At 41.9% G+C, this 10,810-nt stretch overlaps 2 protein-coding genes across 2 annotated transcripts in view; one reads left to right on the top strand and one right to left on the bottom strand.

The window, feature by feature from the left end:
- Positions 1-368, bottom strand: part of LOC306818936 (uncharacterized protein) — a 24,800-nt gene extending 24,432 nt beyond the window's left edge. Inside the window, exon 1 of the mRNA XM_079336674.1 lies at positions 1-368. This exon is cut by the window's left edge and continues 609 nt beyond it. The gene's annotated coding sequence lies outside the window, so the exon portion shown is untranslated.
- Positions 369-1,708: 1,340 nt separating this feature from the next.
- On the top strand, positions 1,709-10,376 carry LOC306818969 (uncharacterized protein). The gene is made up of 3 exons (XM_079336731.1): positions 1,709-1,889; positions 6,787-6,960; positions 7,735-10,376. Exons 1-3 carry the CDS (start codon positions 1,726-1,728, stop codon positions 7,754-7,756), a joined length of 360 nt encoding a protein of 119 aa, XP_079192857.1. The 5' UTR covers positions 1,709-1,725; the 3' UTR covers positions 7,757-10,376.
- The last annotated feature ends 434 nt before the right edge of the window (positions 10,377-10,810 follow it).

Raw genomic sequence — 10,810 nt, 5'->3', positions numbered from 1 at the left:
TGTCAGAGTGTAAACTTCTCTCTCAGTTTAGTTTGTTAGTTTAGTTGTCATGTACAAACAACATCATTGATCTCACAGAGAAAAGAGGCTTCGTACCAGATTATAGCAGTTTGCTAATGTTCCTCTGCAGTCCCTGGGCAGATCAACACAGGATACATACACAATACAATACAACGTATACATTCACATCATATCACAATACACATGTGCTAAGACTCCACACAAAGGCTTCATTTAAAGTAATGTTTGCATCGTTAAAGTTACAATACTGAATTCTAACAGGAAATACATGCAGGAAAAATAAAATTAATGAGAGCATGATTGATTGTTTACAATCCTTTTTTTTTTTTTACATGTTTTGAAAATAGATGGAAGTCAGTGTTTACTTTGAGTTCATGGTGGATTTTGTTCCATTCTTTGTGTGAGAAAGAGGACTGGCCAAATGCAGATCCTGACGTTGACTTCTTACCTGGGTTTATCGCCATGGTAACTGACGCTGAACACCTAACCTTCTCCGGAGCAGGTTGTGTTGGAGATAAGAGATCAAACTGTGAAGATCAGATCAGATCTTTGATCATGGAGCTCCCGGAGCTGATCGAGAGGGGGGAGGACACTTCATGTGTCCTGCATGATTTTACATTAGACTATAGTCTGTTAAGTTCATGATTATTTTTCACTGATATCCTTCAACACAAAAAACACCGGAGCCTTTGAGTTGAAGATATTCAGTTACAAATATTTTCTTCTGTCTCCCTCCTGCAGAGGGAGGCACAGATTGAATGCAGGGAAAAAACATTACCTATGACACAAACATGTACACAGTAGCAGTAAGTGTCAGGGTGGGAGGGAAGACGGTGTGTGCATGAGTGTGTGTGTGTGTGCCTGGCTTCCCCGGGCTCGCTCAGGTCAGAATGTTCTCAGTCGCGATATCCGGCGAAAACACTGCATGTGCTGTGGAGACAACCTTGGTGTCTCTCAGAGTTAGCTGATAACATTACGATTACACAGTCCCACTCAATGGAGACGTCCTTGGCCTCGGCTCTTCCGGCAAAACACCCCCCCCCCCCCCAACTCCCCCCACACAGACACCAACTCCCCCCACACAGACACCAACTCCCCCCACACAGACACCAACTCCCCCCACACAGATGTTCAGTTATGAATATTTTCTTCTGTCTTTGAATGATATCTTCATCTGAATGTTTAGTGTCTCCATGCCGCTCTGTTTGTGATGGTCAGAGCTGCAGCTGAACTTGTCAAACTGTTCTCCTCTCCACTTTAAAGAGTCAGAGCAACACATTCAGTTCAGAGAAGAAACAGGACTTATTCTAGTCAGGTCAAAGGTCAACTAACCATGGAACAAATATAATAAGCTGCACGTTTATACTCGCTGATTTTCATTTTTTTGTCCTTTTGTTCTTCCTGCATTTGTTGCTGCAGCTGTGAAACTTTAGTCTTTGGAGCCTGTTTGTCTTAAAGATAAGATAATCCTTTATTCATCTCACGAGCGGATACATTTACAGTGTTACAGCAGCAAAGAGCCGTGGAGGAAATGTTTTTTTCTGTCTGGGGGTCTGAATTAAATCCAACAAACTCCTTTAGGACGAGGGGACACAGGTTTTCCTTTCAGTCTCTCAACAGATTCAACTCGCCTTTCATCGCAGTGAGCTTTCCCCGGATGCCATCCGTTCTTCGGCCTAGCTCTGTGCTCCAACAGCTTTGCCCATGTCAGTTACCATGACTGGCAGCCCCGGTGCTACCGCCGGAGCTGCCGTCTTCCCAATTTTCCGGTACACCAGAGCTATGCCAAGGCCAATCAGCATTAGACTGGTGAACATGAAGCCGAATATGTACACATCCTCAACATCTTCCAACGATAGCACTCCCAGGTACATGACTCTCCATGTGTTCCATACGGCCAGGTGGACTCCCCCGGTCCAGTGGATCTTATAGAAAAGATCTTGTCAATTGCGTTGAGAGCCCAGCTTATTAATTCCATATTAGCTGATTGATTCCGGAGACACAGAGAGAAAGAAACACTCCAGTGTATTCAGACGAGACAGAAGCAATGGGAACACACACAAGGACGAGATGAGAAAAAACGTCCGTCTTCCTTGAGAGCTAGAGAAGAAAAAAAAAAAATGTTTAATAATAATAAACATATTTATATCATTAATATAGTTTGATCAGAGTTTGTTAGATATGATTATCTGCTGACAGCAGACTCTGTGATGATTGTGATAGGTTATATAAAGATAACTCCGCCCCTTTTATGTTCTCTGAAACTCAGAGTTGACTTCTCAGGTTGATAATCAGCTTCATAGTGTGGCGATCCGCCGAGAGGAAAATACCTTTTCCGCCTGCTCCACGCCCTGTGACGCGTTCCTCTATGGCCATTGAGCTCCCTGATATAAAAGTGGTACGTACACACCAAGATGGCGGCGTCTGTAAATCCCGGTTACTGGTGTTGTAGTCCGCGGCTGCCCGCTCTTTTTTGTTGTCACTAAAATCTTGAAGAACTGTGAAAAGACACTGACTTTGGGTTATTTTTGATGGACGTGAGATATGGTTAATTTAATACATTTCCATTCATTCTCCACTTCATGGCTTTGTGTGAAATTCTAGTGTTTATGTGTATTGTTGATTGTTCTAATACGGAATAATGTCTGGTTCAAAGAACTAGAGGATAGCTTTGTGGTGGTTGGAACAAATTTATATCTTATACAACTTTGTTCATTGTCGGTTGAGATACCGGCTGGCACCCCTACAAAAAAGACCCCTTAAAACCGCTACAACAGGACTGTTGATCATGATCTCTAATGTCAGGGTTAGTGAAGCCAGATCAGCCAAAGAGACCCTGGATATGTTCTTAGTACAGGCTCCTGGTCTATTGTGTGTGTGTGTGTGTGTGTGTGTGTGTGTGTGTGTGTGTGTGTGTGTGTGTGTGTGTGTGTGTGTGTGTGTGTGTGTGTGTGTGTGTGTGTGTGGGGGTGGGTGGGTGGGTGGGTGTGTGTGTGTGTGTGTGTGTGTGTGTGTCTGTGTGTGTGTGTGTGTGTGTGTGGTCTGAAGATGCTGGATCATACTCTGAAACTCGTGCACAACTTGTGAATAATGAAGTTGAACACTAGAAGCCAGAGGCTGAATTTGTGTTAGACAGTGTTTACACTGGTCTTCCTGAACATGAAGATATTACCCGGATATAACGCTAGAGTTCACAGAGAAACACACACGGGACGCAGCGGACAAAGAGCTTTTAAACTAGTCAAACCAGAGACGCAGTGGTCAGATAAGAAGCAAATATTATCTTCACAACTTCACATGAATGACTCAGTTATTAAACACACTCTCTAAAGCTCACTGCTCAGACCTGATTCAGCCTCACTTGTAAAGCGTTTGTCTGCGGTTGAGGAGGGGAAAGGTCCCACCATGAAATCAGATCTCCAGTCTGTTTCCGTGCAGATGAGTTGTGATGGCGGCGGCGGTTCCCAGAGGATGAGCAGGATCGGTGTGTTCTCTGTGGAGCGAGGCGATCTCCGTGGTTGTCCTGTTCATTGCAGGATGGAACCAGACGTGATCTTTACACTCTCTAAACATCGTTTTTAACTCGGTCTGTGAATAAGACGCTCTCCGAGAATCTCTGTCGAGATGCGTTCAATGGATGATGCAAGCTGGGGATTCAGAACACTGTCATTCCTTGAGGCCTCGGGTTGCCTGCACGCCAAAACATTGAAACAAAGAGCAGCGTGCTGTGAAGCAGGAGTAGACTTGTGTCTCTGGATGCTGGAAGCATTTGAAGAGAGAGAACAATGGGAGACGACTGCTTTTATTCACCCTAAACTTCACACCAACATGTGTTAGGTGTTGCAGAGCATGCTGGGAGTAAGAGTCAGCTAAATAACTACTATTCTGACTGTCCTCAATAAACACAGTGCTTTGTTATCCATTGAGTTTTTTGAGTTAGGCTCAGAGAGAGAGAGAGAGAGAGAGAGAGAGAGCAGCAGGGTGAAGAGGGAGACAGTGAGATGAGAAATAGCTGAACTGTCAGCTCTACAGAAGACGTGTAGAACTATATTTTAATGCAACATGAACTATATCCATATTAAAGATATTGTCTTATATCATGTTTGAATATATATCCATATATCTTAAAAACTGGATATATCTCCCAGCCCTAATCTGCCGCCCAGACAAGACACGCCCAGTTACATCTCTAATATTTCTCTGACTCTGATCACTGATGGAAATATTTGATGTAATGTAAGTACTCAACAATAAAAAGATATATAACATGGGTTTAGTCCATTTGAAATGAATTCAGATATTTAAATTAGAGCTGAAACGATTCCTCGAATAACTTGATTACAAAAATTCATCGAGGAATTTTCGCTGCCTCGAGGCTTTGCTAAGTTTGTTTTTTTGCGTCATCAAAACTTTGCTATGAGTATAAAACATGTTTAATGTAGCTGGAGCTACCTGCTCCTCTTTCTGACACACAGACATTTCAGCGCTAACACACACACACACACACACACACACACACACACACACACACACACACACGAGCGCGGCGCGCCCCTTTTAACTTTTAGTCAGCACACAGTTGATCCGTGATCCATACGACCGAGTCGGGAACACGTGATCCGGTCAAACCGTCGGCTTTTCTCCGTTCACTCTCTCCGTGTCTGCAGCTAACATAACGATAGCAACGTCCTCTCACAGTCTCTGTCATACACATACGTCTATGACAGACTGTCTGTCACTGTCTACAGAGACTACTCTCTGCAGTAGTGATGGGAATTCCGCCTCTTTTTAGAGAACCGGCTCTTTTGGCTCGGCTCACCAAAAAGAGCCGGCTCTTTCGGCTCCCAAGTGGCTCTTCAGATTTTTTGTAAAAATATGCATTATATCAAATGTTTATGATATAAACACACTTTTATTTATACACTCACCTAAACACATAGACACTAAATGGTGACAATGTCTCAAAATTAAGTAACACTGCATCAAATCCTCTCTCTAAAAAATCAAGTTCAAAATAAACATTTCTCCTCTCGTCTTTGCCTGATCATCCCCGGCCTTTCTTGCTGCAACAAATAACTTGATTGACGCTGCCTCTTAAAACTGCGTTACATAGTTGCTCCGATTCATTTAACTGCCGTTCTAAAAAAAAAACCTGCAGTCACGTCGGGAGACTCGCGACTGTGTTTACTTTCAGTTTTAATGAAACGAAACTTAAAGAAAAATACAAGGAGGACATAACAGATGTGTCAACCTCTGTCTCTCTCTCCTGTTCGTCTGCTGTGTGTATAACCCCTCCCCTCCCCCTGCTCAGTGAGGACACAGACGCAACCGCACATCTTCACCAATGATATCCGGCTTTAACAGAAAAAAGACAAGACAAAAACTAATCGGCTCCCATCTGGCTTCCAATGACGAGCCGGCTCCTGTCGTTCACTTCAAAGAGCCGAGTCTTAGAGCCGACACATCACTACTCTGTAGTCTCTGTAGTCTGTGAGCGCGCTGAATGCACACAAGCAAATTTTCTCAATTTCCTGATCTGACAAAATGATTGAATCTGTGATTGATTCAACAGAACATAATGCTTTCAATTGAATGTAACAGATGTGTAGGCTACTCAAAACACTATTTGTTATTTCAGCCATTAAAACATGGTTGGTTGTAACAAGCAGGCATTACCATGGTAACTGCAAAGAAGCAGGTTTGTAGGGACGACCCGAGACGAGTTAAAGCTTAATTAAGCAAAAGCATGATTTATTCGATTAATCAATTCAGATATTCGATAGAATACTCGATTACTAAAATATTCGATAGCTGCAGCTCTAATTTAAATGTAAAGATTCTAATAAAATTCAACATATTGTACGTTTCAATCTAAGAATGATCAGGAAGTACAAAAACATGAATGAATCACTATGAAGTCCTTCAATGTGTGAATGAACAGATGATGATCACATCAGTGTGTTCATGTGGACAACATCACACATTCATGTATAAAGCTCACTGTCATCTACATTTACTTCTTTTATTCTTTATTCAGAATGAGGTGCTGCAGTTTGTCAGAGATCAGCTGTTCTTCTCTGGCCTCAGCTCTGAAGTCCAACCCCTCCCATCTCAGAGAGCTGGAGCTGAGCTGGAACCAGAACCTGCAGGATTCAGGAGTGAAGCTGCTGTGTGATTATCTGCAGAGTCCAAACTGCAGACTGGAGACTCTGAGGTCAGATCACTGACTGTGTCATTCATTTGAATCATTTCAATCCACATCCTCCATTGTTGCACATTTCAGGATTTATATATTTTCAGTATTTGTCTGAATTTAAATCTCTGGATATTTAATGATTTAGGAGATTTCTTATTCTTGAAGTTTCTGAATAATTGAGAGATTTGATGTGAAAATGTTTTTGTGACTCTGTGAAGTAAAGTTGAACAAGGTGCACATGAAGCCTCTGGTTTCCTCTGGTTCTGTGAAGAAGTGAAATCATGAAGACTTGTGATTGAATAATGTGTGATTTGATAAATGTAGTAACATCACAGAGCTGACTGAGATCAGCAGCCTGTTCTTCATCTGTGCACATGAACAGCTGGATGAATGTTGAGCTGACATTTGGAGGATTTAGATTTAGTGAATACACAATCAGAAATGATCTTTTAATCTTTTAGAGAAAACTTGATTCATCAGGACAAAGTGATGTTGAGACACTCATCACAACCTGAACACATGTGACTGGATTACACATTATTTTTATTCTTCTTTTATTCTTTATTCAGATTGAGGGGCTGCAGTTTGTCAGAGATCAGCTGTTCTTCTCTGGCCTCAGCTCTGAAGTCCAACCCCTCCCATCTCAGAGAGCTGGACCTGAACTACAACAAGCTGCAGGATTCAGGAGTGAAGCTGCTGAGTGATCTTCAGAAGAATCCAAACTATGGACTGAAGACTGTGAGGTCAGTCTCTCAGTGTTCTTTAGTAAAGCCTCCACATATCAGCTCATACATATATTTACATTCTTGTTGTTCGTTGTTGGAGAAATCCTTTTCTTGGTTCTCTACTACAAAGAGAGTTCAACATTCTCAGGGTTTGTTTTCTGTGATCTGGCTTCACTAACGCTGACAGAAGAGATGGTGCTGAACAGTCACATGAAGCTGGTGACCAACCTGAGAAGTAAACCCAGAGTTTCATAAAAGGGGCGGAGCTATCTTCATATAACCTATCACAATATCTAACAGACTGTGAACAAACGATATGAATAATATGAAGAAGTTGAAGAGAAACAGGCTCAAAGACTAAAGTTACACAGCTGCAGGAACAAATGCAGGAAGGACAACTGACAGAAACAAAGAAACATCAGAGAGGATTCATGTCCAAACTACGCCTTCTTCTATTTTCCTCCCATGGTTAGTTGACCTTTGACCTGACTATAATAAGTCCTGTTTCTTCTCTGAACTGAATGTGTTGCTCTGACTCTTTAAAGTGGAGAGGAGAACAGTCAGCTGTCAGAGCTGGTAGGACAGAACGACGCTGTGTGTGTCTGAGTGTGTGTGGACGTGAAGCTCTCATAACTCAGTGTAAACTCACACTCAGACACCAACATGAAACCGTTCAGTGTTAAAGTCCAAAGGTGGAGTGGGGGCGGAGCTTAGTTACAGCGCTTTTGGGGGAATCTGATGACTCACAGCTGATGAAAATGATTTCTGTCATCTCTCTTCTTCTCTCATTAGATGGAGACCATCTCTGTCATAATGTGAGTGATCAGGACTCTGGTGGAGCAGAGAGGAGCAGCTGATGATCCACAGAGGAGGAACCTCCACCATCTTGTGTGTGGAGAAGCTCTGCAAGCTGAGGAGAGCTTCATCCATCAGGGACTGACAGAGGAATCAGCTCATACTTCATTTCAATCATATTCCTTTTTTTAAATTCTATTTGTAATCACACATATTCAGAGACATTTGTACAGTACAGTCATTTGTGCTTAAACAATAGAGTGATTCCTCCTTTTATGTTTTTGTGCTTTAACACAGAACAAAATAAATCCGATGTAAGAGATGAGGTGATCTCCCACTGAAAAGAAAAACAAAGACAACAACAAAGTATACAGGGGTTCATAACTAAAGGAAAAGCAGTTGAAAGAAAAGATGGGAGTTTAGGGGAGATATAGGATTTTCATTTTATCCAGAGATCCTCAAATGAGTTTTTGTGAAGCTTCAGAGAACAAGTGATCTGTGTCATTGAATAGATTCCATGAACTACATGGTAGCAGTCTTCCACTGGTGGAGGAACATTTCTTTGTTATGGCCTTTCTCCCAGCAATGCTCAGGCTTCCAAATGAGTATTTGGTTTAGTGGATGAATGCAGGTTAGCAAGGAAGACTTGTTCCCATTCCTGGGTAACATCTGACTTTAAAGACATCTGTTGGTTCTCTGTGGATCTCAAAGCAGAAGCTGTGTTTTTTTAGGACAGAACAGGTGGTAGTGATTTGCTTCCTGTGAGCCACAATTCCTCCAGCAGCTAGAAGAGTCTATGGATACATCTCAGTTCCCTTCATTGCATCCAAGTGTCCTCCACTTGTGTCTTAGTCCCTCCCAGCAGAGATGCACAGAGATATTGTCTGTCAGTAAAAAGACTTGGGTAAAGTCAGCTCTCTCCTCAGATCTCCCTCCTCTCTCCTTCTTTCAGTATAAGAGCTTTGGGACCATCCTTAACACGGCCGGTCTAGAACTATGTGGGGTTGGGCCCAGGAGCCAGGAGATAGCACTGAAGAGAAGTGAGATAGAGTCTGTGTCATGAGATTTCTGAACAGCTTTAATAAAGTATCTAATCAGACTCTTCCAACCCAATGTTCTCCAGGAGATGGAGCTTGTGATCTTCCACTCAAACTCACAGTATTTTCCCAAAAGCTTCTTCACAGATGTGGAAGTTAGTTTCCTTTTCCCGTTTGTGTTTGATGTAGGTGGTATGTTCTCTGTGTTCCTCTTGTAGCCCTCTATACAACCTGCAAATGATTTGAATCCCAGAGTGCCCTCTATAGGCAGCTATGAAAACTTGTATGAGATTATTGTCAAAGACTTTTTCAGTCTCTGTCATCAAACTGTTTAAATGGTGGCGTATTTGAAGAAATCTTGAAGCAAAGAGTCTTTTCAGTGTTTGGAAATGTTTGCTGGTTAAAAAAAGAAGAGTAAGAGGAGAGGCCTTGTTTGGTCCATCACTTGTAAGGAACATCCAGTTTGTTGGGGGTGAAGTCGGGGTCATGCCAGCACCACCTCAGTATCTTTATTTCATCAGACAGGCCAGTCCTGCTGATAATACTGAACCAGGTTTCCAGGGATCAATTCATCCAGCTATTCCCTTTATCCAGGAGCTTTTCAACCAATCGTTGATCCCCTAAACACGCCTGGATTGGGACGCTCTCTGACAACTTCTCTTCAATAGTTTTCCATCTGGCTTGATAATCAGATCTGCGCCAGCAAACCAGGGTTCTCAACTGTGCAGATATATCATAATGTGTTAGACCGCCCTTCTTCTTCTGCAGTTGAAGAGTTTGAAATCTTCTCCTTGGTCTTTTCCCTCGCCATATGTACCGTGATATTAGTCTATCCCACTCATTGAACTGTTTCTCTCTTCTTTCTATTGGAAGAGTCTGAAACAAACAGAAGATTCTGGACAAGATGTTCATTCTCACAGACTCCATCCTCCACTCCAAGCTTCATATTGGAATTCCATCTCCTTCCATCCTCCTGTATTTGTGTCTTCAATAAAGTCGAGTTCATATAAATGAGTCAAAACTTTCAGGATGTTCACTCTCAAGTATTTTATTTGTGTTGTTTAAAGATGGGAAAGAAGTAAGCAATGCTTGAATTTATTGTTACTTTATCTCGCTCTGTTTCTTTTACCATATATCATATAACCACAATGTTCAACTTGTTTTTACTCTTTCTTTTATTAACATATAATTCATCCAGCAAATCCACCTCTTGTGCCTGGCTCATGTTTTATACCTTTAATATTATTGTCTTGAGTGGTGGCTTGGCTTAAAGCTTCAATAAAGATGGCTGACAGTAAGGGGCTTATTGGGCCTCCCCTCTGTCTAACTGACATGACTTTGATATGGCTCCGTTCACTTTGATTCTTGCACTTCTGAAGTGCTTGAATAGTCTGAATGAAGGTCTGCTGAAATCCAAAATGTTCTCCTACTCTTTAAAGAAAGTCCCAGTTGAGCCGATCGAAGGCTTTTACCGCATCAAGACTCAACAATACTGCCTGGAGTTTATTCTCATCGATATGTTCAATGAAATGTTGGGTGAATATTATGATGATAGTATGGTGATAATAAAACTGAATGAACTGAAGAATACACAGAGTGTGTGTCTCTTTCTTTGTCTTTCAAGGACTGAGAACCGTAGCCAACCCAAATGTTTGTGTAGCGTTACAGCCCGAGTAGAGACCCAGCTGTGTTAGCTCACTGATTTCACATACACAGGTACATGTGGAAAGGGCGACTCTTTTTGCAACATACTTAAATGACACAGATGTTTGGTCAGAGGTTGGTCAATGATGACTCACGCTCCGTCAATAAACTCATTTTTATTGATTAGATGTGATCAAACGGTGGTCTTCTGTTTCTGATCATATTCGATTTATCCTGTATCAGTTTTGTAAAGTTTTCAATATTGTCATGATCTTGATGTCCTGTCTTGTCTTTAGTTGTCATGTTTTCAAAGTGTTTCCCTGTGTCCAAGTGTTTCTGATTGTTATATTTAGTCTTTGTCTTGTTGTCAGTGTTTCCCTTGTGTGCTTTAA

The sequence above is a fragment of the Symphodus melops genome (assembly GCF_947650265.1).
Source record: "Symphodus melops genome assembly, chromosome: 23".
In the NCBI taxonomy this organism is placed as follows: domain Eukaryota; kingdom Metazoa; phylum Chordata; class Actinopteri; order Labriformes; family Labridae; genus Symphodus; species Symphodus melops.
This window is presented reverse-complemented; position numbering and strand designations above follow the sequence as displayed.

Excerpts from the sequence above, each read along its gene's own strand:
- LOC306818969 (XM_079336731.1), top strand. The coding sequence starts at position 1,726 with ATGTCAGTTACCATGACTGGCAGCCCCGGTGCTACCGCCGGAGCTGCC. Across the intron at positions 1,890-6,786 it reads TCCAACGATAGCACTCCCAG|ATTGAGGGGCTGCAGTTTGT; the intron begins GTACATGACTCT and ends TTCTTTATTCAG. Across the intron at positions 6,961-7,734 it reads TATGGACTGAAGACTGTGAG|ATGGAGACCATCTCTGTCAT; the intron begins GTCAGTCTCTCA and ends TTCTCTCATTAG.